This window comes from Onychomys torridus, chromosome 3 (genome assembly GCF_903995425.1).
Source record: "Onychomys torridus chromosome 3, mOncTor1.1, whole genome shotgun sequence".
Classification (NCBI taxonomy): domain Eukaryota; kingdom Metazoa; phylum Chordata; class Mammalia; order Rodentia; family Cricetidae; genus Onychomys; species Onychomys torridus.
In genome coordinates, this window is record NC_050445.1 from 107,870,001 (window position 1) to 107,896,547 (window position 26,547).

Consider the following 26,547-nt stretch of genomic DNA (forward strand, 5'->3'; position numbering starts at 1 on the left):
ATGTGAGCTGAGACCTCCCACACATTCTACAGGCCTCATACACTCATCTACAGGTCAATCTGAAGGAGACGATTCCTCAATTAAGTTCCACCTTCCCAGGTGACTTTAGTTTGAGTTAAGGTGACAAAAACTAACTAGCATAGAGGTTCAGGATCATGAGGGTCCTTACCGTGCTGACCCTGGACCTGACCTTGGTTGGATCACTTCAGCAATGCAGCAGCTAGAGTCCTGCCCTCAAGAAATATGGAGTGCAGTGGGAAGACAGATACAGTCTACAGCCCAGTATCCAGCACAGGGCCTGGCATCCAGCAAATCAGGTAGCAGTCACTGAGCTCTGCACTGAGGGAAGTGAAGGCCAGTGATTTACTCTGTCAGTGACCCAGGCCATTGGTGACAGAGCTGGTTGTCAGATGCAGTTTGGACACCTAAGTGGGTTTGTTCACCTGTCAACCTGAGGGCCTGGTACTTACATGATCCCATTTTACAAATGGGGAAACTGAGGCACCAAGTGCTCTCTCTCACACCTGCCTAAAGGACAGAGGCAACGCTTGAGCCTGCTGCCCATCATGCTCACCTGCTTCTGGAGGGGAGCCACCGTCTCAGGACAAGCAGTGTCAACGGTGGTTAATGGCTAGGGTGGCCAGTGAGGCCTGAGGTGAGGGACATAGGCCAGCTCATTGCCTGTCTAGTCTCCTTCAGCATCAAGCCAAACCTGGGAATGAGGGAGTTAATGCCTACAACAATGGGAGGTGGGGCAAGGAGAACTGAGGCACAAACAGTGATGTCATTTGTCCACAGTAGCTAACAACTGGATTCCAGGCATAAACCAGACCACAGTGCCTGAGAAGGCAGCTGCCCCCTCGGCCAGGGGCAGACTGTATCTACAGTTCTAAGAGCTTCAGAGAGGTGTCCAGAGGCCAGCCCTTGTCCCTGCACCTGATAGCCTTGTTAACTGCCCAGGCCTTACCCAGCCCCCAGGCGAGTATCAAGTAGAGGTTTCAGCCTGCTCTGCCACCTAGTGCCCAGGCTACAGACTTACTAAGAAACAAGTCTGCCAGTTTCTGCACTGAAGTAGAGGGAAAGTAGTGGCATTATGCACCTACTGTATGCCAGCTCACTTTTATTATCTCAACAGTCCCAACTAGAGATATTCAGAGGTGGGATGTAATCTGTCTAGAATCACACTAGAGGTATGCATAGAGAGAATTCAAGCCCGGGATGGCCATGCCCCACCCCACCCCTCAGAGAGTTCATGGTTCCTCCCTGCTCAGGACCTAATGACAAGCAGAACCAAGGAAAGTATCCTGATAGTGGCAGAGCCATTTAGCTAGCTGCCTGTGACCTTAAGAACACCTGTAGACCTCCCTGTGCCTCAGTTTACAGGCTAGAGCCTCCAAAGTTGTTAGGATGAGCAAAGTTTTGCGGGGTGGTGAGGCTTGGGAGGTAGCTTTTGGGGTCTCCCACACCCATCATGTCAGGTCCAGCAAAGTGAATGTACAGCATGACCCCACCCTCCTGCAACCCCTAGCCCCACAGGGAGTGTAAGAGGGGAAAAAAATCTCAGGAAGTGGGGACCAGAAGAGCACAGAGCCAAGATGCTCCATAATGTCTTAGGACAGTCTCCGCCTCCTAGAGGCCTGTCCAGTTACAGCGCAAAGGCCATCTATGTACTCCCAAAGCCATGAATAGAAGCTCAGGTGATCGCCAGGCCTTCTGGTCCTCTGCACATACCCACCCATGGGCACCTCTTGGCACTACAAAACATCTGGCTGACAGTCAGTTCACCCTTCAGAAAACCCAGTGTGCTTTCCACATGAACCTTTCAGAAGTGGCAACCCCCTGCATTCAGCCCTATAACCCCCACCTCCACCCAGTGCCATCATGGTTGACATTTTCCCAGGCTCTTCATCTAGTCTAGGCTATAGGGGTGCTGCCACCTGCCTCTCTGAGGATGGCTGGTAAGCTGGGAGCTGGTGGGGTCAGAAGACAGTATATGAGGAGACTACATCTCACCAAGACATGTTTTGCCTGAGAACCAGCTGCGAGAAAAGGCACCATAAGAGGGTCAGATGACATGGGTCCATTCCTCTCCCCACAGCATAACTGACCGTGAAGGTGTTACTTTATGTCTGTGTTCTTATCTGAAAAAATGGTGCAGAGGAAGCTAGGGATATGAAAGCAGGGTGGTGCGTTCATTCCTATCTTTGAACTCTCTAGTAGGGCCCTGTTAAGCTAGACTTAGGGTACCCTGCCAGGGCCCCTACAGCTGGGCACTGCTGTTCTTACCCCATAGGAAGAGAGCTGACTCCAGAAAGGAGATCCCTTCTCCCTGTCTCTGAAAGCCCGGTAGCCAGGCAGGACACTGTGCTGGAGTCTGTGATGATAAGGCTGAGGCAGCCACATGCAAGCAACACATGCTTAGTGCCAGGCTCTGGTTGCCACCTGCATCACCCTCCCAGCTCCACACACACAGCTACTCCAGCCCTGCCAGCTGAGAACAAGGGAGGCTGCCAGAGCCAGGCCCCCACAGCCGGGCCCAGGCCAACAGGACTTTGCAGGTAGTGGGTGAAGCTCTAGTCTACCCAACTCATGGGCACAGAGGACTCCACTTCATCACTGAGATGGGGACATTCCTCAGGAGAGTACCTGGAGAAGTTACAGAGCCACATACAGGCATGGCATCCGAGCTGCTGTGAGCTGAGGGTGCCAAGGACTGATGTCTTTCCAGGTTCTCTCTCTCCAGAGTCCCGGAAACTCCAGCCATTTTCTGCCCTTGATCACAGCAGCCCACCAGCCTCTGCCAAAGTCCACATGTTCTCCTAGGACTGTTTCCTTTTTAATCTTTATTTCTGTTCCTCTAAACGAGGCTCATCTGTAGCCAAGGATGGCCTAGAACTCACCAAGTACAGGCTTACCTTGCACTGTCAAATAACCCCACTTCAGCCTCCTGAGCGCTGGGATTACAGACCCAGCTCCAATGATTTCCTATTTTGTTAATTTGGAGACAAGTTCTCCTGTAATCCAGGCTGGCTTCCAAACTTGATTTGTAGCCAAGGATGACCTTGACTGACCTTTCTGTCTCGGCTTCTTGAGATCTGAGATTACAGGTGTGCAAGACCCCCCTGATTTTATGCAATGCTGGAGCCCAGGGACTCATGAAAGTTAGATAGGTACTGTACCAGCTGAGGCACACCCCCCACCGCCTGCCCCTGGGATAATGTTCAGACAGCAATTTACATGGGCCCCAAATCTGAACACTTGCCTCCAGTGGGCATGATGCTTCTGCTGGAACAAGCTGCTAGATGCAGCAAACTCACATGGTGTCTTTCGGAGAGGCATTTGGACAAGTCTTTTTGTAACCCCCGTTATACAAATGAGGAGATAGCTTGCAGACAGCTTGAGCTGAGACTTTGGTTCAAATCCTCACTCATCCACTTCAGGACTTTCATCAAGGAGTTAACTAACCCATTCCTGCCTCCTTTTTTGTACCTATGAAATAGGTACAAATGGTAAATCCTACCACCCTGAACCAACGCCAACCTTTATCCATGTGCTCACACTGTCCTGCCCCCTTTATGTCTCAACACAGTTTTCATCCAGCTGTGCCACTGGGGCATGCCTGGTTACTCTGCCAAGCTGACACACTTCTGGGTGCTCTGCCTGACGGGAGGCCTACCCCAGGGCCAACACATCCCTGTGTGTTCCAACTGCTTCACAGGTCTGTATGACCCCTCCACCCACTTCCCTGGCTGGGCCCCACCCACAGTGCAGAGCCACCATCCCAGCCCAGATCTGCCTGCCTGTCACCCCTCACTTTCTCAGATCCTAACCCCAGTGATCTTAACGCCAGAGACGCCACACATACTCTGACTGGTGAGCAACTCCTGCCCTTCACCGCTGCAAAAGATGAGCCTCACGCTTCCACAGCTGACAGAGCAGGGTTGCAACTCTGCTCATTACTCGAAAGACATTCTTCAAACTCCTCACCCTCCTTCTGGGGCCTCAGTTTCCTTATCTGCTAAAATGGGAATTGTGCTATCCGCAGGTCTCCATCGATGGGAAAAAAAAAAAAAAAAAAGCAAAACACCGACAACCCATCTTGGGCAGCTGCCCTGGTCAAATGTCTGGATTGGTGAATTTTGAATCTTTATTCCAGTGGTCCTCTGGAGGCAGGACTGTCTACCTCAGAACACACAGAAACAACCTGGAGCCTGAATGACATTCTGACAGAGACTCCACAATGATAAACTGCTGTCAACACCCCCAGTGTCCTGGGAGATACCTCCAGTCAGATGAGGAGAGGCCATGGCAGAGGGGTAGACTGTGGGGTCTGGTCCAGGCCAGTGGTTTGGACAGTTGGTGACTCTGGCACCCTCCCCACTCCAGCAGAGGGAGTATGAGGGACGCCGTGGAGGCTGTGGGAATACTCCACATGGTAATGAACATGAGTCTTGTAGTTGGGGCAGATCCAGGGCAGGAGAAAGCCCAGCTGGCCCACATCCTCCTACCCCCCGTGCCTTTGGTTAAGTTGACAATCACTGGCTAGGGGTGGGTGCTTTCCTGCCTAGGTCATAGAGAGCCCCGGCTGTCCCCCTCAGGTTAAGATGGCCAGAGGGCCACAGACGGAGGTGGAAACTGGCACTTTGGATAAGGCCAATGGAAATTGTCACCCAGGGTCTGTGCAGCCACTGCACTTAAATGTCACATTTGCTGCCCTCCCACCAGGAAGTCCCAACTAGGGACTACCAGCTTCCACATGACTCCTACCTGCTGGGCCTCACCTTCCTCTCCTCTCCATCCTGGCCAGCAGCCCCTTAAAAACTCCAGTTTGGAGGGTCACTACTGAGCTAAACATTCCTCCAAACTTGCCCCCAGGTTGAACAGAGAAGATTACTGGCAAAATGGGAGCCTTGGGCATCCTCAGTGTTCCACCCCATCACCATAGAGGGGCTTGGGGAAAAAAAAAAACAGGTCTGGACCTTGATTTATTGAGGGGAACCCAAACTGGAGAATCCCCCAGCATTCTTCCTTAGGCATCCACATTCATACCAGGAACTCCTGCCTGTTGGCTGAGAACCCAGTGCCCCCTGGAGGCTGGTAATGGAACTTTCCTCAAACCCATGGGCACCATCACCCAGAAGGCCCTCCCAGACTGAAGTGAGGAATGAACCCACCAGGTCAGGGAGGGCCCATCTTCTGGTTGATCTGGACAGCAGGCTACCATATCCCAGAGGTCCCTCCCTGCAGCTCTCCTTCCTGACCCTTCATGACCTGCCTGCATCCCATATGGGATCCTCCCTAGGACTCAGCTCTTCCACCCCAAGGCCCAGAGACCCTTGGGCACCTGGTGGAGGAGCGGCCAGCAAGGCCAGCTCCTGCTCTTCCTGCCCCTCCACGCTCACTGGTAGCTGTCTTCACAGCAACAAACACAGGCGGGTGGGCGGGTGGACGGGGTGGGGGACAGGTATGGTAATGTTCCGTGGGTAGCCGTCAGGGCACAGCACAAGGAAGCAGGGGGATGTTTGAGTTCTGTGCCGAGACGCAGGGAAACTCAGGCCCAATGAGCCCCAGGTCATGCAAATTGAGGATGGAGTCGGCGATAATGCGGGCTGTGCGCTTCTGGTACCCACCCGAGGTCACCATCAGGATGGGTATATCGTGGGCTCGGACCACCCGGAAAACCACTTCATCCCGCTTCACAATGCCCTGTGGGAAGACACGGGAAGTGAGCTCAGACATGCCGGAGTACCATTATAAGTCTAGGCCTGCTCTGAACTGCTGCTTTAGCTCATCGCCTCCACACATAAGCTATCCATCTTTTCTGCTGCTGCCGGACCTCAGAGCATGGCTTCCCTGCCCCACAAGGGCCAGGACACAAAGCTTGACAGACAGACAAATGCCCCAAATGGCTCCCAGGGTCAAGATTTCTGGGCTGATGACACACGTCCTGGGTGGCCTAGGGTCAGTGTTGTGGTCTGAATATGAAATGTCCCCCCACAGGGTATTGTGTTAGAATACTTGGTTCCCAGCTGGTGATGCTGTCTGGGATGGTTCTAGACCTTTAGTTAGCAGAGCTTGCTGGAGAAAGTGTCACTGTGGGTAGGCTTTGACATTGTATAACTGGGCTCCACTTCCTGTTCTTTTTCCTGTGTGCAGATGAAATGTGGTCTTCTCCGCTTCCTGCCGCTATGCTTTCCCCACTGTAATTAACCGCATTCCCTCAGGAACTGCGTGTGAGTCAAAGTGAACCCGTTCTCCCCTAAGCTGCCATATTTTTCTGGGCAATCTATTACAGCAACATAAAGTAACTAATAACGGTCAGAATGTGACCTCGGCGATGGGCAAATCCCCCAATGTTGGGACGTACCGCCGGGCTGATGGACAGCCCCCCAAGGCGGTCACCCTCAAGGACGTCTGTGCCTGCGTTGTACACCACCACATCAGGCAGGTGCTCCTGGAGGGACCTCCTCACGTTCCTCTCCACCTTTTCCAGGTATTCCTCATCTTCTGTACCCCACTCCAACTCCACCTTCCGCCTGATGGCCTCTGGGAAAGAGATACAGACAGCTCCAAGTACACGGCATGGAAAATGAGGCTGAGGATGGGAAAGATGCGTGGACTTGTTGATGCCCACAGTAGGACTGACTCTATCTCAGTCTGGCCTCTCAGTTCACCAAAGCTGAGTGGCAAAGGGGTACCCATGGGAGGGCAGGTGATGAAAGCTGAGACTCTTCAGTCTTGAGGGCCTACAGACCTATCCCCAGGCCCTACCAACACTGAACACCCCCTTTATATTCAAGACCAGGCTTCAAATAGTCCAGAGTCAGCTTAGGCAGAACCACTGGTATACTGGGCATAAATGGCTTTGCCATGTTTTCATCTTAAATGTCCCCCAAAGGTTTATCTGTTGAAGGCTTGGTTCACAGCCCATGGAACTGCTGATGATTGGACCTTTAAGAGGCTGAGCCAAGTGGAAGGTTTGTTACTTGGAAGTGAAGTATCAGGACCACGCCTCTTCATGTGTCTCTTTGCCTTCAGCCATCATGAGGTAAGAAGCTTGGTCCTGCCATATGTATAGCGAAGGTATCCTAGAACATGACAGGCCCAAAGCAACAGGACCAACTGAACAACAGCCCAGGACCTTAAAGCCATGGGCCAATGCTAATCTTTGCTCCTCTCAAGCTGTCAGCCAGCTCCACTCCAAGGCTGCTGCTGACCTTGGCAGTGGTCCCGTGGTACTGGCATCTTCAAAATTACACATGTTCTGTCATAGAGACAGAAAGTTGACTGAGAGGACATTACCTGCGGAGCAGGAAAGTTGCTGACTTCAAATCAGGTCTCAGAGCCTTGGGGTTATTCATTGAGTCCATTCTTGCTGCTTTTAAGAATATTTTATTCTATTTGAATTACATGTATATGGAGGTGCGCACATTAGTACAGTGCCTGCAGAGGCCAGAAGAGGGCATCAGATCTCTTGGGGCTGGAATGATAGGTGGTTGTGAGCCACCTGATACAGGAGCTGAAAACTGATCTCAACCCTTTTTCTACCCTCATTTTTGGTACCAGGTCATGGGGGAATTGCTGTGACAGATTTGGGGGAGATTGTAATAACATTTTAACTTTGGGCTGGGATGGACACTGAGGACCCATTGGCACAGTGTGCTGTTCTGTGGGAGCTTGGAAGATGAGAGTGGTACTGTAGTGACTTGACAGCACACCTGAACGCCCTTGAACAGGAAGAAGCAAAGTCTCCCAGGAGGAACAGATGTCAGGAAATTATCAAATTGAGACCTGACATCAATAAAATAGAAATAAAGGGAACAATACAAAGGATTAATGAAACGAAGAGTTGGTTCTTTGAGAAGATCAACAAGATAGACAAGCCCTTATCCAAACTAACCAAAAGACAGAGAGAAAGCATCCAAATTAACAAAATCAGAAATGAAAAGGGGGACATAACAACAGACAATGAGGAAATCCAGAGAATCATCAGGTCATATTTCAAAAACCTCTACTCCACAAAACTGGAAAATCTAAAAGAAATGGATAATTTTCTGGATAGGTACCACATACCTAAGTTAAATCAAGACCAGATAAACCATTTAAATAGTCCAATAACCCCCAAGGAAATAGAATCAGTCATTAAAAGTCTCCCAACCAAAAAAAGCCCAGGACTAGATGGTTTCAGTGCAGAATTCTACCAGATCTTCAAAGAAGACTTAATACCAATACTCTTTAAATTGTTCCACACAATAGAAGCAGAAGGAATATTACCAAACTCCTTCTATGAGGCTACAATTACCCTGATTCCTAAACCAAACAAAGATGCAACAAAGAAAGAGAACTACAGACCAATCTCCCTCATGAACATTGATGTAAAAATACTCAATAAAATACTGGCAAACAGACTCCAAGAATACATCAAAACAATTATCCACCATGATCAAGTAGGCTTCATCCCAGGGATGCAAGGGTGGTTCAACATACGAAAGTCCATCAATGTAATACACCATATAAACAAACTCAAAGAAAAAAACCACATGATCATCTCACTAGATGCAGAAAAGGCATTTGACAAAATCCAACACCCCTTCGTGATAAAGGTCTTGGAGCCATCAGGAATATAGGGAACATACCTAAACATAATAAAGGCAATGTACAGCAAGCCAACAGCCAACATCAAATTAAATGGAGAGAAACTCAAAGCAATACCACTAAAATCAGGAAGAAGGCAAGGCTGTCCCCTCTCCCCATACTTATTCAATATAGTACTTGAAGTTCTAGCCAGAGCTATAAGACAACATAAAGAGATTAAGGGGATACAAATTGGAAAGGAAGAAGTCAAGCTTTCCCTATTTGCAGATGACATGATAGTATACATGAGTGACCCCAAAAATTCAACCAAGGAACTGATACAGCTTATAAAAACCTTCAGAAATATAGCATGATACAAGATCAACTCAAAAAAAAAATCAGTAGCCATCCTATATACCAATAGACAAACAGGCTGAGAAGGAAATCAGAGACACATCACCCTTTACAATAGCCAAAAATGATATAAAATACCTTGGGATTACTCTAACTAAGCATGTGAAGGACCTATATGACAAGAACTTTAAGTCCCTGAAAAAAAAAATTGAAGAAGATGTCAGAAAATGGAAAGATCTCCCATGCTCATGGATAGGCAGGATTAACATAGTAAAAATGGCGATCTTACCAAAAGCAATCTACAGATTCAACACAATCCCAATCAAATTACCAACACAAATTCTTCACAGATCTGGAAAGAATAATACTCAACTTCATATGGAAAAACAAAAAACCCAGGATAGCCAAAAGAATCCTTTACAATAAAACAACCTCTGGAGGCATCACGATCCCCAACCTCAAGCTCTACTATAGAGCTACCGTAATAAAAACAGCTTGGTACTGGCATAAAAACTGACATGTGGACCAATGGAATCGAATTGAAGACCCTGACATTAACCCGCACACCTATGAACATATAATTTTTGACAAAGAAGCCAAAAATGTACAATGGAAAAAAGAAAGCATCTTCAACAAATGGTGCTGGCATAACTGGATGTCAATGTGTAGAAGGCTGCAAATAGATCCATATCTATCACCGTGCACAAAACTTAAGTCCAAGTGGATCAAAGACCTCAACATAAATCCAGTTACTCCGAACCTGATAGAAGAGAAAGTAGGAAGTAGTCTTGAACGCATTGGTACTGGAGATCACTTTCTAAATATAACACCAGTAGCACAGACACTGAGAGAAACAATCAATCAATGGGATCTGTTGAAACTGAGAAGCTTTTGTAGAGCAAAGGACACGGTCAACAAGACAAAGCGACAGCCTATAGAATGGGAAAAGGTCTTCACCAACCCCACATCTGACAGAGGGCTGATATCCAGAATATATAAAGAACTCAAGAAATTAGACATCAAAATGCCCAACAGTCCAATTAAGAAATGGGCTATAGAACTAAACAGAGAATTTTCAACAGAGGAAGTTCAAATGGCTGAAAGACATTTAAGGAATTGCTCAACATCCCTAATTATCCAGGAAATGCAAATCAAAACGACTCTGAGATACCATCTTACACCTGTCAGAATGGCTAAGATCAAAAGCACAGAAGACAGCTTATGCTGGAGAGGATGTGGAGCAAGGGGAACTCTCCTCCACTGCTGGTGGGAATGCAAGCTTGTACAGCCACTTTGGAAATCAATATGGCACTTCCTTAGAAAATTGGGAATCCATCTCCCCCAAGACCCAGCTGTAGCACTCTTGGGCATATACACAAGGAATGCTCAATCATACCACAAAGGCATTTGCTCAGCTATGTTCATATCAGCATTGTTTGTAATAGCCAGAACCTGGAAACAACTGAGATGCCCTTCAACTGAAGAATGGATAAAGAAAATATGGTACATATACACAATGGAGTACTACTCAGCAGAGAAAAATAATGACATCATGAGGTTTGCAGGCAAATGGATGGATCTAGAAAAAAATCATCCTGAGTGAGGTAACCCAGACTCAGAAGGACAAACATGGTATGTACACACTCATAGGAGGATACTAGATATAAAACAAAGATGACTAGACTGCTACACAACTCCAGGGAGGCTACCTAGAAAACGGGACCCTAGGAAAGACCCAGGGATCACCCAGTGACAGAGAAATGGATGAGATCTACATGAACAACCTGGACGACAGTGGGAGTAAGGAAGGGCAAGATTTGAGAGAAAGAAAGCTTAGGGGAGCAGGAGATCCCAGCTGGATCAAGAATAGAAAGGGAGAATGAGGAATAACAGACCATGATAAATGATGATCACATGAGACCAGGAATAGGCAGAGTGCTGGAGAGGTCCCCAGAAAACAACAATGATGCATCCTCTGTAGACTGCTGGCAAAGGTCGAGAGAAAGCCTGATCTGACCTAGTCTGTTGATCAGATGGCCAAACACCCTAACGGTCGTGCTGGAACTCTCATCCAATAACTGATGGAAGTGGATGCAGAGATCCTCAGCCAGGCCCCAGGTAGAGATCCAGGAGTCCAATTGTCGAGAAAGAGGAGGGACTGTAGGAGCATGAATTGTTGAGACCAAGATTGGAGAGGCACAGGGACAAATAGCCAAATGAATGGAAGCACATGAATTATGAACCAAAGGCTGTGGAGCCCCCAGCTGGAGCAGGCCCTCTGGATAAGTGAGACAATTGAATTGCTTCAACTGTTTGGGAGGCACCCAGGCTGTGGGACTGGGACCTGTCCTTAGTGCATGAGCTGGCTGTTTGGAACCTTGGGCTTACACAGGGGCACTTTGCTCAGCCTGGAAAGAGGGGACTGGACCTGTCTGTACTGAATCCATCAGGTTTAAATGAATCCCCAGGGGAGTTTTGGCCCTCGAGGAGATGGGAATGGAGGGGAGTGGATGGGGGGAAGGTGGGGGCAGGGGCGGGAGGGGGGAAGATAGGGGAACCCATGGCTGATGTGTAAAATTAAAACACAAATATAATAATAATAATAATAATAATAATAATAATAATAAGAGTGGTACTGGTTTTGAAGGCATGAAGGGGTCATGCAGAAAAGCTGAGGCTTGGCACCATGTGGCCTGATAAGAAACACCAAAGAGAGGCCAGGAGAGGCTATTGGCGAAGGTGCACCCCAGTCACAGTGTAGACTCCAGAATTTTGAAAATCCTGGTACCATGGGATGACCACCATGGTCAGCAGCAGCTGTGGAATGCAGATGGCCTCATCCTAGGACACAAGCTGTGTATACCAGAGACTGGAACTGGAGAAGTGGCATGGCCCCTTGGAGCCCAGAGGATTGTAGTGGGTCCCAGATGCACTCAACTTTTTACACTGTTGAATTTTGGTTTTGGTTTTGTCTGATTATGATTGTGCCATGATTCCTCCCTTTCAGAGTTAAAAAAAAAAAAGAAGGTTTAGCATATTTTGATTTTATAGAAACCCAGTTATCAGACTGTAGATATTTTAGAGAAACTTTGGAGTTTTAGAGAGACTCAAATTTTGAAATGACTTTGGATAGTTTAGAGAAACTTTGAACTTTGAAGGAGATTTTGGATGTTTTAAAGAGATTGAATTTTTAAAGTGCTTCAATTTTTAAAGGCTGGAACCTTTAAAAGTTGGAAATTTTTATATTGTGATATCAATATTAGCATACTATCCTGTGGACAAATGAGAAAGAAAAGGCTATAGTTGAACAGTGATGTGTTTGTGTGTTAAGCTGACAAGGGGTCAATTGTGTTGGCTTGCATTTTGTGGGTGATACCATTCCTGGGCAGGTGGTCCTGGAGTTTAAGGAAAGAAACTGAGCAAGCCAGAAGGCATGCCTCTGCCTTCTGCTTCAGTTCCTGCCTTGAGATTCCTGCCTTGAGTTCCTGCCCTGACCCTCATAATGGACTGACTGTTTCTGTCCTCCATAATGGACTAAATATAGACTGTTCCTGTCCCTCAAGTTGCTTTTGGTCATGGTATTTTATCGCAGTAACAGAACTCTAACTAAGGCACAAATCTTCTGAGCTTACTTCTGTCGTCTTTATGTTTTCTGTTGCTCTATCTATCTATCTATCTATCTATCTATCTATCTATCTATCTATGCTCATCTCTAATGTAAAGCCCCTTGTGTTTATTTCCTTGTGTTTTTGTGGTCTTGGGGGTTCAGTGACTCAGGTCTCCATGTGTTTGTGGGTACAGTGTGAGCACCCACATACTAGAGATAATAAATGACGTGGCATAGCCCTACCCACCAAGCACACGCTGAGGACAGAGGTGGGGTGAAACTTACCTTTAGCGAAGCGGTCCCCCGGGTAGATGTGGCGATTGTAAACATCCATGATGTATACACGCCTGTCACCCATGAAGTCTCGCTCATGGCCATTGCCCTGTGGGCAGACACAACTGTCACTGCAGGCACCTGCTCTTAGGAAGGGGGTATCCCCAATCACATTGGAACTACCTCCTGCTCTGTGTGGTGGGCTAGACCTTGGGGACCTAGTGTCAGCCAGCAGAGCTGGACACACTCCAGACCAGAACCTGCAATATGTCCAACCCTGTATCTCACCCCCTCTGTGAAACAGGGCCCTGCTACCCTCTTGGCTCTGCAGGGGTACCAGTGGAACTAGGACATGGAGAGCGAACTGTAGAGAGCTGTGTATGTGTGACTTGGTTTACTTAGAGCAGAGCATGGTCAGAGAGAGCAGCTGGGGTTTTGAGGACCCTCCTGGTGTAGGAGTGGTCAGCAGGAAGCAGTCAGACCCCTTGGGTTCAAGGACAGGAGCAATGGGAAGGATCTACCACCCTAGCTGGACTGAGCTGCCAACAGGGAGACAGACCCTGAGTCTGCACCTTGAGCAAAGCAGATTACATTGGTTGAAGCACACTTCAGCCATTTCCAGGAGAGAGTATCCACAGTGTGGGGCTGGGTGAAAGACAGAGGCTGCCAGGGACACTGGAAGGGGACTCTCACCACAGAGAAGTGCTGGGGCCTGGGCTCCTGCAGCATGCTCACCTGGTGGGCATCAAGATCAATGATGGTGGCTCTGCAGATGCCTTCCACCCGTTCAAACAGGAACTGATGGGAGAGGAGACGTGTGAGGATCGGACAGGCCAGAGACCCAGCCCTTTAGGACTATGGGGTTGAGGGGTCAGGAGGACAGTGGGTAGGATATTGCTTTCCCAGGAGTGCTGGGGTGAGGGAAGAAGGGTGTACGTGTGGCAGAGAGTAGAGGTTGGTCAGGGAAGGCTCTGGGGAAGGCAGTATACTATGACCTGAAAGTTGAGGGATCAGGTCCTCGATTCTCCAAGGAATGTGGGGGTTGACAGATGAGCCCCACAGTCTTGGAATTTAACTCCCCAAACTTTGCCTCATTTTATAAAACTAAATCCTGATGCCTCTTCCTCCTTGAGGAGACCTTCCCCTCCTCCCCTCCTGTGCTACATGCCTGTGAGAGCAGAGACCCCATTAGCCTGGCACCCAGCATGAGACTGGGTAGAGAACACACGGGGAAGGAGGAGGCTTCCACAGAACCTTCCACAGAACCTTTAGGCATGCTCCCTTCACTCAGTTTCCTCATTTGTAAGGCTCAAGGGTTCAGTGTGCAGGGGTGGGGGTGGGGTGGGGGTGGGGTCCAGGTTAGGATATGAAATCAGCAGCAGCTGTGCAGAGCTCTGTTGTCTCCTTGCCTCCCCCCTCCTCCCCTTCCTCTCCTTCTCCCTCCCTCCAGCAGCCACGCCCTTCTTCCTGTCCTCAGTCCTGAAACCTGCCTGTCCCTCCTCCCACCACCCACTCCCAGCAGAGGCTCCCTCCTGCCTCAGACAGGCCTTCTAGTGGCCGCAATGTGCCAGGTCCAGGTTGAGTCCTGGCCAAGAAGAGCAGCTAGGGAAGTCCTCTGCTGCGAGGAAGGCCCTCCCCGCGGTGAGCCCACTTCTCCTCCCTGGAGTGTGTGATAAACTACAACACGGGGAGGGCTTTCGAAGTCAGGTACCGCAGGTCCAGACACACCTTGATAGCTAGTGTAATGTCTGCATAGGCACAGAAGCCTCCGCCACGGTCACTAGAGCAGTGGTGGAAGCCGCCACCTGCAGAAAGGCAGATGGTGGTAACGGTCAGAGCCAGGTTCAGGTGCCTTCTAATCCCTACCATCCCCACAGCCCCTTCCTGTTGGGGTTCCAGATCAGCCAAGTGAGCAGAACACCTGGGCATGTCATCCAAGCCAAGAGGTAGCTCCATGCCATAGCCACCTCACCCCACAGAAAAGGCCCCTCCCGGGGAGACCCAGCCGTGTCAGCCAGCCGAGCTGCCCTTGGGCTTCCACTCCAGGAAGAGGCAGCACCAGCCGGCTTGCCGTGGACCCAGGTCCTCCCAGAAGTGGACAGAGATGACTGGGAAGGATGCCTTCTGCTGGCCACAGCTGTCCAAGCCACCCCCAACCTGAGACACAGTCCTGGGGTCCTTTTTGATTTGGACTGGAGAGATGCTGTTGCCAGTTTTCTGCTAGAATGACTAGTAAGCTGCTTCTGCCCCTTTATCTCTGGAGACTTGGGGTTGTAGGAACCTTCTGAAATGGAGACCCACAACTATTCCCACCCCCAGCAGTGTAAGGTTGGGGCCATGCAGATGAAGGACTTGCCTCCCCTAAACACACACTAGGGACTCCTAACAGGGCACTCGGCTTGCCAAAGCCTCTCTAGAGCCCAGAAGAGAGCTCCATCTTCGCCAGTACCTTTTTCAGGTGAGCTGCCTCAGGCACAGAGAGGATCAACAACTTGCCCAGAGAATACAACTAGCAAACAGCAGCACCACCCGTGAAAGCCAGGCTTGATCAGGACCCAGATGCTCACCTTTAACTAGGCCCTAGCTTCCACTGTAGAAGTGGTCCTTCGTGAACTAGGAAACCATGTTACAGACACGCAGGGCAGGGTGTGTCTGTGCAACGGGGTGCCCTAACATCACGGCTATGCTAGGTCTAATGCTGGGTACCCGGCAAGGCAAGCAGGAAAAAACATGGCCCTCAGCCACGCAAAATTACAAAAGGGCTCAAAGCTGGCTACAGACCTTGCACAAGCTGGCACCTTCTCTCTATGTTCAATTCCTCACAAGAAAGGCTGCTGGGGAAAAGGTTCTTCAACTGTGACAACAGATGTGCAAGGGCCACACAGAGCCCAGGGAGCTGGAGAGCACTAGCCTTCAGGACCCCTGAGGTGGCACTGAGCCTGGGACCATCCACTCACCACATGACTAAGCCCTATCCACTGGCCTAGACCCCACAAGGATGGAGTCTTTCAGGAAAGCCACCTGGAGGCAACTAATTCCACACAGACATGCTCAGAGGACCTGCCTGCCCAGGGACCTTCCTAAGGGATGGCTCAGGCTCTCTGGGCGGGAGAGGACTCCCTGTCATTGGAAATATGTAAACATTGGACAGGGCATTCTCAGGACAAATATCCCACAGCAGATAAAAACTGGGAGGGGCTTCACAAGAACAAAAAAAGGCTGACTACTCACTCCCAGGCTACTGACCTGGCTCTGAGGGCTTTCTGTCCCTCTATCCCCACCCCCTTTCCAGCTCCACCCGGCTAGCCAGTCATTCCGAAGCCCCGGCACTCACCAACATTGATGGCCCAGCCTCGTTCCACAGCCAGCTTCCCCGCCTTTGGAGACAAGCAGAGGGTAGAGTTCAGGCCTCACCCTGCAGCAAGCATGCCTTTGCTCCCTCAATATAAGCTCTGGGGCAGGAATAGGCCACAGGTGGAATCAGGTGATACCCACCCCATCTGTCAACAGACCAGCAGCGAATTTTATCTGGCCAACAGGGGGAAAGAACCAGACTGCCAGCATGTGGAAGAGTTCGGGGGTATCCCTCCTGGTTTTACAAGGAAAGCACCAGAAAGACAAGTGAAGTGAGCTGAGGACTCCTCTGTGGCTTTGGGAATGGGAAAGAGACAGTCTGCTTATGGCATAGGCTGGTGGCTGAAATCCTGTGGGCATTCAGGATGAGTAGCAATACAAAATTTGGCAGCGTCAGAGGGCAATGACCATGGCCCGGACAGACCTCATTCAGATAGAGTCCCTCAACTGCTCCAGCCTGTGACGAGGGCCACTATAGAATGTGCTTTAGTTGAGTTATAAACACAGTCACTCAAATTGTTACTGTGGGGCATGACTCTACAAGGCAAAGTGGGGTGGGGGTCAGGAGCTGCACACCCCACCCAGCCTACCATGATGGTGCCTCCAGTCTGGGTCCGCAGGGGCCTCAGCACCTTCCTCTGCACAAGGAAGTTGGGGAGAAAGATGACCGGGGGTATCTCAGTGATGGTAGCCACCACGAAGGACCACTGTGGAAAGAGACATGGATGCTAAACTTGGTGCCAGGCCCAGGCGTGGTGGCTCCCTGCTCTGCATACTCTTTGTTGGGGAGTGACAGCTGTGAGCCGCCTCTTACTCCCAGCTTTGAGCTTGGGCACAGTGAAGTGGATGTCAGTGTTCTGAGGTACTCTTCTGCCCTCTTGTGTTCAGAAAAAGGATTGCAGGTTGCTCTAAGGCTAAGCCTGCATGTGGCCCCTCAGCTTCCCACTACCCAGTAAGTACCAGGAGGGCTTTGGCTCTGGTGCCGAGTGCCAGTTAGCACTTCTTAAGTACTTAGGGCCTGTGAGACACCCAGATGGGCTTGGAGTCCTGTCTTGTGCTGGGACACTTGTAGCCATGGCTAACATACCAGCAGGTGCAATGCTCCATCTTCATGGGAAGGAGAGGGCCTTGTGGAGAAGGCAACATATACAAAACATGAACAGTGAACAAGAGTCCCTAGATGCAGGCATTAGGCCAAAGAGGCAATTTAGGGCAAAGAAACTGAGTCCAGGAATGAGAGAAGCTAGGCACAGCAGGACAGGGCAGATAAGCTTCTCCATTTGCTCAGAACACAGGCTCACAGCTTACTGTCAGAGAAACAGAGAAGCAAAAGCCAGAACTAAAACCTAAATTCATAGGGACCCCCTGAGCTCCATATCCAGTTGATGGGAGCTACTTTACTTTCCTGCACTTCCAAGCAGACTCCAATCCTTTCAGCCGGGCATTGCAGAAGCCTAATTTGATGTGTCTAGTGCGCTCTGGCTGCTCTTTGTTCCTTTATTTTTATTTTTTTATTTACTTTTAAAGATTTACTTGGCTGGGCAGTGGTGGCGTATGCCTTTAATCCCAGCACTTGGGAGGCAGAAGCAGGCAGATCTCTGTGAGTTCGAGGCCAGCCTGGGCTACCAAGTGAGTCCCAGGAAAGGCGCAAAGCTACACAGAGAACCCTGTCTTGAAAAACCAAAAAAAAAAAAAAAAAAAAAAAAAAAAAAAAAAAAAAAAAGATTTACTTACTTTATTATGCAGCATGTATGACCAGAAGAGGGCACCAGATCTCATCACAGATGGTTGTGAGCCACCATGTGGTTGCTGGGAATTGAGCTCAGGACCTTTGGAAGAGCAGTCAGTGCTCTTAACCTCTGAGCCATCTCTCCAGCCCTTGTTCCTTTATTTTTATTAGAGACTTCATCTCTCTACAGATCCCTGGATGTCCAGGTACTATATAGTCCAGGCTAGCCTCAAACTCAAAGAGATCCATCTGCCTTTGCCTCCTGAATGTTTCAATTAAAGGCATGTGCCAATACGCCCCGTTTGGTATTATTATTATTATAATTATTATTTTATAGACAGTTGTTTCTTGCTTTCCCCAGGGGACTGTTTCTTGGCCAAGATCCACTGGGACTCCAGGCCCATGTGTAAATGGGCAATTTACATGGAATCTGAGCACATCCTCATGCCTAGATTTGCCTATGACACAGGCTGTGCTACCATCTGAGAGAAGTTTATACCATAGTTTAATAGGGAGTAACACAAGAAATCTGTATGTTAAGATACATGCAATATTCTTTTTAGAATATTCTCCTTCTGTGGATGGTCAAAACTGAGAACAAAGGACCCAAATATATGGACTCTTGTCTGTAAGTATGAGTAAATTTTGAGCTAAAGGTAGTGTGGTAGTATGTGGCCACCATCCCAAACTGGGATGTGGAGGCAGAATAAGAAATAGTCCAAGGCCAACCTTGGCTACACAAGACCCTGTCTCAAAGAAACAAAGCAAAAATATCTCCATTTAAGTAGAATTCATGCCTCAGTTACTTTAGGTATGTTTCAAATGCTGGCCAGCCGCTGTGGCCAGTGGTTGGATGGAACAGATCTAGGACATGCCCATCACGATAGCTTTATCAGGCACGACTGCTCTGGAAAAAAACAAAACTGTAGATGACCAAATAAAACATTGGTGCAGGGTGAGATGGCCTGTGCTCTAGAGAAAGAGGAAGAAAGAGGCTTGGCAGAGTGGGCCAGGGAGACAGTAGTTATAGTGGATATGGGGCTCACAGTGACACAGGGCAGGGTGAGCAGCAGAAGACAGAGCCACTGAGAAGGGCACTGATGCGGAGGGGACAGCATGGAACAGATACGATTGTCTGGGATGTGCAGCAGGCTAACCAGGGGACAGCCTGGATTTTTTAAGCAGACTGCCTTGTGACAGTCTAGACAAGGGCTTAGGGGTGGTCAGGCTGGATCCAGGGCCGGACAGGGCTCTGAAGCCACGCTGGGCTCTGTCTCAGCTGTATGTTTTGGGGTACAGCTCTTCCCCTCTGTGCCTGTCCCCTTATCTGCAAAGCAGGGCCTGGAATGAGGGTGTCACTGTGGAGCCCTGCTGCAGAGGCCTGTCCTCACCTCTATAAAACAGTGTCCTAGCTGCCCAGAGGCTATCCTAGAGCTGCACACCACTGCCAGCACATCTGTGCCAGCACATCTGTGCCAGCACTATCCAAGGCTACATGACATCTGGGTCTATCCCCTTCAGAGGGATGCTAGTACCATCAATCTCAGATCTAAACTAAAACTGCCAGGCCTGGGGGCCCATACCTGTAAATCTTGCTGCTCAGGAGGCCAAGCTTGAAGATCATTAGCTCAGACTAACTTTGTCTCAAAATTAAAAGGTCTTTTTTTTTTTTTTTAAGAGGGGGGATATTGATGTGGCTTAGTAATTAGGTACTTGCCAAGGTTTGCTCTTCAGTATGGAGAAAATAAAATTAAAGAACTATAAAAGACAAAACAAAAAAAAAGTAAACTCCCAGGGACCTCTGGGTCCTGTTACTTTTCTTCCACTGCCAATCAGGTCAATCCAGTGCCTTGTGCTGGGGCTGTAGACTCCTGATTTATTGTCCTCTTGAGCTCTCTCTGCTGCTTCTGCTATTGGTTATTTTACTTTTGCTCGCTATAAACTCATTTACTCCAAATTCATATGGCTATGCTAGACCTTTTCTTGGTACAGAACTGGAGTATACCCCAAATAACTGAAACTGGATATTCAAATAAATATGTATGGGCATATCCATAGCAACACTACTGATGATCACCAGAATGGAGAAATAACTCACATGTGCATAAGCCAACGGATGGGCAAACAAGATGTGATACACACATGGTAGAGTATTATACATCCAGGAAGAGGAATGTGTAGGGGGTGGCACATGGCTCTGTGACAAGGCTCTTGCCTTGCATACTTGAGCTCTGAATCCCAGCCACTGGGGAGGAGAATGCATGATAGCTGCTCAGTGTGATGTACAATGAGGCAAGCCAGACACCAAAGCTCACACACTGTTTGATTCCATGTGTACAAAGTCAGGTACAAAGTACCTAAGTCTGCAGAGGCACGCTAGAGATGGGCAGTGACTGGGCAGAGGGCAGGGGTACCAGGGAGCAAGTGCTGTGTAGGATCAGGGTTTCCTTTCAGGGTGATGGAAACAGTTGTAGATCATGACATCACACGGTGGATGATGGAAAGGCTGCTTTAAGGCGGTAGCTTGTGTCCTATGTGACTAACCACATTTTAATTTCTTTAAAGAAAAGGAGATGGGCCTCTTGGGGAAGAATTGACAAAGTCAAAGATCCAGGCTGCCATCCCCCATGGCCTCTCCCATCTTCTGCCCTCCAGGTGCCTGAGGTCAGTGTCCCTCCCTCCACAGTGCCTTTGCACTTGTGGCTCCTGCTTAGACTACCCGTCCCTCACTCCAGACCTGCTGGCCTCACTGGCCTCACACCCTACCTTGCTGTCCCCCTTTCTGTGGACACTTGGCATCTGTTCAGCTAGTTATGTTCGTTCTCTGCTCTCCATTAGAGAGGGACTTGGTCTCTGGTTCCACCCTTCCCTGCAGGACCCAGAACAGTATGCATGCTGGTCACAAACTTGCTGACAGGGCTCAGGGACAGACATCAGGATCTTCCCAGCTCTGACCTGTTTGTAGGGGCAAGGCCCTAGAGTTCACAGCAAGTAAAGGAACAGTGCTGAAGCCGACCAGATGTCACCCTGACTGGGCCCAGCTCTAGGCTGTACACATAGGTGGTGCCCCTGCACCAATGTGATCTTTCCCTTTTGGTGCCCTGCTCATTGGGATGGAAGGCTACAGCAGTGCAGGACCAGGGATGAAGCCCAGAACAGGTATGTAGACAGAGTAGAGGACGCTGGGGAGAAGGTGCATCGTACACAGCACCCACAGACAGACCCAATAACAACCCTGGGAACCCTGAAGGGACCTGCCAGACACCGGACACCGCTTGGGATGTCCACAGCAGAAGACAGGCACAGACAATGCAGACATGGGGTGAGAGACCTGTGGCACCAGATAATGGGTCTCACTTGAATGTGAACAGCACCTCACCTATCATTCCCCCACTACAAACCTGTTCATAGTACTCGGGATAAAATTCATGTTTCTTCCTCAGCTAGCCAGACCCAAGGGAGCCTGGTGCTGGCTGGCCAGGCCACATAAGACCTGGTGTATTAGAAAAGTTATGTTTTTCCCTTTTCTCTGGCTACCAGGGAGCTGTGAGCCAAATGTGACTTCATCGTCATCTTGGTGAACCCCTATGTTATGCTGATGTAGCTGTGTCCCCCCACCTCACCCCACTCCCAGTCTTATTTTCTAGTTGGGACTCACAGACTACCCTGCTTCCAGATTTTGGGGACAAAGACCAGGCAGGCAGCCTGCCTTGTACGTTTCCCTGAAGGTTTTATAAATGGGTGGGATCCTGGTGACTATCCCCCCAGCCCCAAGCCTGATCCCAGCTGCACCCTTGGTCTTCCTGTCCAAACTCAGAGCATCCACCCCTGCCTTCCCCTCCCCCTTGTACTCCTGGCCAAGCTCCCAGGCTGTGGACTAACCACGCATGTCTGGGCCCCAGGAAACCAGGGCAGCTAGGCACTGGGCTTCCGGCCAATGCCTCACACCTCTCTCCTGGGAGACAGGGTGCAGCCTCTTCCTGGCAATCTTTCATGAGCTCACACTGCCATGGCTCATCTAGAATTCTCACAACTCAGGACACACAGTTGGAGGGGAAAGAGCCCAGTAGCTGGGGCCCTGGTCCTGAGCAGTGCCTTGTAAGGGTCTTCCCATGCTTAACCAGCTCCCCCTAGGTATGACCTTGAGCCGGCACAGCCTACTTCCAAGCCAAGGTCTTTCCAGACAGAGTGAAGGGGCCTGTTGACTTCTGCCATCTGTGGAGTCCTGAGTCCAAGATGACTCTGACAGGAAGCTTGGGGGCCAGGGCTCCCACATTCTAAGGCAGAGAATCAATGGCACCGTGATGCAGCTCCAGCCAGGGCAGGCTGGCAGCCATGAATTCTGACCCAGGCTCCCACGCCAACTTGCCACATAAAAGATGTACTAAAGACCTAGGTTCCCAATTGGAGCTTGCAGCCTCCTGTACAAAGAGGCCACAGGCAAACAGTGGTAGTCCAGTGTGGCTTGCAGTCAGGATTTAAAAATCTTACAGTTAGCACATTCAGAATCAAAGTAGGGGACTGGGGGTATGGCTGAGTGATAGGGTGCTTGTCTAATAAGCATGAGGCCCTCAGTACAATCTTAACAATCATTAAAAAATAAAAACCACCCCTCCCCGAAAAGCCCCAAGCAAAAAAGTAGGAAAAAGAAAGAAATCTGAGAATATCATTTAATAATCAGCATCTGGCTTTTCTTGGCAAAGCAGGCACTGTAGTCATGCTGGGTCCAACCGTGTGGCAACCAACCACAAGTCCCACATGGGAGAGATAGGTCTTCTGCAATTCACCCCAGACACCTCCATCCACTCCCCACCCAGGTCTTTATGTTCCCTGCTGGACCCTGGGGGAGTTTCAAACCCAGTTTTAGCCCAAGAGTTTTCATTTACAAGAAGTCCTTAGGATTAGCATCTCAGCCCACTCAAAGAACAGGCCAGAGTGAAGTGGCCTTAGTGGACAGGACAAGGGCTGGTGTCCCCTTCCCACCAAAGTGATGATCCCAGCAGGGGCCTCTGAGGCCTGTCCAGAGCACAGGCTAAAAGTCTATGTCTTTAGACTTAGACTATGTCTTTAAACCTCTAGGAGGGTTCTGTCTGCATAGCCCTGCTTTCACATACCTGAAGATGGGGAGCTAACTACCCACAGGGATGTCTTCTTATAGCCCTTCCTGATCTTAAGTACTAGAGACTCCTATGCTAGGGACAGGAGGAGGTACCCCTAAGGCTGAGCCTCCCCTCCCCCAGCCACTGCACCTGGCCACCGCCCATCAACCCTGTACTGTACCTTCAGCTCGTTGAGATAACGCCTTGTGTGTACCACCAGCAGGTCCTCCTCGGAAGCCTCCCGCGCCTCCACCAGCATGCCATCAGACAGAAGCTTCTCTTCTGGAACCACAGAGCAAGCCCCTGCTTCCTTTCCGCTGACCCTCAGGCCAGGAATACCCCCCCAAGCCCCAGACCCTCCCCAGGCTGCAGGCTGGCCTCTGGCAGCCCCTCAGCACACACTGAACTTGTGGGTATTCTGAGAATGGCTGCCTCCCTAGGCCAGTGTGGGCAGTGGCTAGGCTGGCTGTCTCGAGGTGTTGAGCTTGGAACACACAGCAGTCTCCATATTTTCTGTGCTGCTGAAAGTCACCAGGTGAACTTGGGTACAACTGGATGACTTCCAGGAGCAGGCAGCACAAGGGACAGGAATGCTCTCAAGGTAGGAAAGCAGCAGCTCTTCCTCAACAGGTGGCTTAGGACAGCATGGCCTCTCCTCAACCTCTGCTCACCCTCCTTGTGAACAACCAAAGGAGAGCAGCACAAGCCAGAGTCAACTGCTGTGTTCAGAGCACTGCCTTCCTGCAGGAACCTTCTGTATATGGCAAGTGAAACTGCCTTTTCCCATATTGATGACATGGGTTTCCTTCTAAAACAAATTTAAGTTAAAAAAAAAAAAAAGTCCCAAGGCTCAGTCATTTAAAAATATGCAGTAAACACAGGAGTAGGTGGTACAGGGGACATCAGGGTGTCCAAGTGGCTTACAGATTTCTAGTTTCACTTCATTTTGCAAAAGAAACTGAGGCTGAGAGAAGGCACTGCCCCCAGAGTACTGTGAGACTGGGCAATGATGCTCTGGGTTCTAGAGAAATCAGAATCTAGGGTCTAGTTTCAATGAGTCATGCTCTGAAATCAACCAGTCCCATCCACTTCTACAGGCAGACCCAAGCAGGGGCTTCCGTGACCTTTGACACTTACAGACTCAGCCAGCTCCCTTCCTGCCAGGGCCTCCAAAGAGCCTGCCCTAATGGTCCTGCCTCCCATCATTCCTCATCCTCAGAGGAACAGGGGTAAAAGGGGCTGTCTGTTCGCTCCCAGCTGAAGGAGATAAGGGACCCTTCTGTTGAGCCACTGGGAGAGACAGGAGCCCAGGGGTAGAGAGAGCACCAGCAGGAAACCATTTGTACAGGCAACAGATGTGCAATGCTAGCGTCCCAGGCTCACACCAACACCACACATCATCTGCGAGCTTTCTACTCCATGTTTTCCTTTGGATGTTCAGGCTGGCACCTACAGCAGAGGGGAAAGCTGTACCACTTGCCATAGATAGAAGGTCACCAGAGGAACAAAAACAAACCCAACAGGATGAGCTGTGTTATTAATGTCTAATTTGGTACTATTTTCTGCACGATGCAGAGCTGGGGCCCTGCTCTAGATTTTTAGGAAGGGAAGTGGAGACTAGGTCTAACTGGAGGGAATATGAGACAGGGCCTGTTGTGCTTAGCAGCCTTCCTGGAAAGACCCTTTAACAGCAGGACAGAAGGCTGTCTGGGCCTGAATTCAGATAAGGGGGGGATGGATGCAGAGATGGAAGAGGCAGGTACAGGTCTGAGGGGGTGATGAGGCTGGGGAGAAGAAATGGAAGCAGATCCAAATCTGGGGTGGGGGGCTTTCTTACCTTTTAGGAAGTTGATCACCTTGCCCCATTTTCCAGCATCAAAGGGGTGCAGCTTCTCCAGGCCCATGAAGGTGATGTTGTAACGTGGCGAATATACAATGGGCCAGCGTTTCTCTGGTACATGCTGGTACAGCTGTGTTGCGTGCGGCCTTCGATGTGCAGAGAGACGCAGATGTGGAGGGCATCCTCCTTGTGGAAAGCCATCCCCCGCTCCCCATTCACACCAGGAGGTCACTTAACACCAACACGAATGAAAACAGCTCCTTCCTGAGCCCTGGCTGGCTTTGCCTAAACCTGCATCCAACACCTTCCTCACAGCAGCTCTGGGGACCAGGTGTGCCCAAGGTCACATGCCAGTGCCAGGTGTATTCAGTAGTGCGGGCCCAAAGGCCCAAGGCCTGCACCGGGGAAGGCGCGGTGGGGGGTGGGAGTGGAATGTGGTTGTCTCACGAGTCAGCTCACGCATCTGCGAAGCTGGGAACAAATTGCGCGGCGGGGGGGGGGGGAGGTGTTGTAGCTCGCGATTGCAGGAGGCTGTGCCCTCGTCGCAGCCCTGCAGCCCACCGCGGTGCCCTGGGGAGGGGAGACCCACAGTTCGCCCTCCCGGTTTCCCAGCCTGTCCCACCTGTCCCGCTGCGCCCACGGGGACCCCCAACACCCAGGCTTGGCCCCATGAAATAACCCCGCACACTCACATCCCGCAGCCGGCCCTGCCTGCTCTGGCCGCCACTCCGCACCGGGAGGGGTGGGAGGGGTGCAGGGGGCGGGGCCGGCGCACAACACGCCTCCGTGGCGCTTGGAGCTGGGGGTGGAGCTCTGGCCTGCAGCTGCGTCACAGACAACCGGACCCGCGCCGGCCAAGGAGAGGCGTCCAATGGAGTCCCGCCTTGGGGGGGGAGGTGTGTGTTCTTGCGCAGCTCCGCCCGCATTCCCAGGGTAGAAATAAGCAGACACGAGCTTAGGTGTTGTGACTATGGGCTTCTCTGCGCCATTCGCGCCTCTGGCCTCAGTGTGGAGGTGGTGGGTCTGTTCTGGGCCAATCATCCCCGATATATATTCCCTCCGGAGGTGCAGCCCTCCGCTCCTGTACCATCTGTGGCTTCTTCACCATGGTATAAGCACTCCCCACCTGTCATAATATTCCTTGAACTATGGTTTCCCTGTCTGTAGAGCAGTCCTGGTGATCCCGTCCTTAGGGTACAGTCGTGTATATTTGAACACTTCTCCTGTCTCCATTTCCCCTACATTCTGACCCTGGAAGCTGACCGACAGCTGGGGGTGTCCGTGTGGCTGGAACCTGGGAGAAAGCCTCAACAATAGAGCTCAGAAGCAAAGACAATCAGCCTCTGTTGGCCCAGCTGTCTCCATCAACCAAACAGAGGCAGCTGACCAGAGGGCTGCCAGGAGCTAGCATGGCAGCTGGGAGCCCAGGGCCTCCAGGGTCATGTGAAGGGAACTAGCAACATTTTCTGTTTTTTAGGGGGTGGGGGCAGCATGCCAGTGTGATGTGTAGATGAGAAAACGTCTCTGTGCAGACAATTTTCTCCCTCCACCTTTGTGTGGGTTCCAGGGATTGAACTCAGGTTCTCGGGCCTGGGCACCAAGAGCATCTATTTGCCAGCTGAGTCCCATCATGGGCTGGCAGTTTTGATGAGTGCCTTTGATGAGTCTACCACTAGATAATTTTCAGAAAATATGACATAGATTGTGAAAGATGCTG

General features: G+C 50.2%; 1 protein-coding gene across 1 annotated transcript; it reads right to left on the reverse strand.

Annotated features, from left to right (window-relative positions):
- Positions 1-4,123: 4,123 nt before the first annotated feature.
- Positions 4,124-25,602, reverse strand: Hdac11 (histone deacetylase 11). Its single transcript, XM_036180938.1, has 10 exons — positions 25,523-25,602; positions 24,828-24,976; positions 23,172-23,272; positions 16,753-16,869; positions 16,143-16,185; positions 14,537-14,613; positions 13,544-13,606; positions 12,821-12,917; positions 6,368-6,546; positions 4,124-5,706 (listed from the first exon to the last, which is right to left on the reverse strand). Coding segments are annotated over exons 1-10 (1,044 nt in total). The 5' UTR covers positions 25,525-25,602; the 3' UTR covers positions 4,124-5,490.
- Positions 25,603-26,547: the final 945 nt, after the last annotated feature.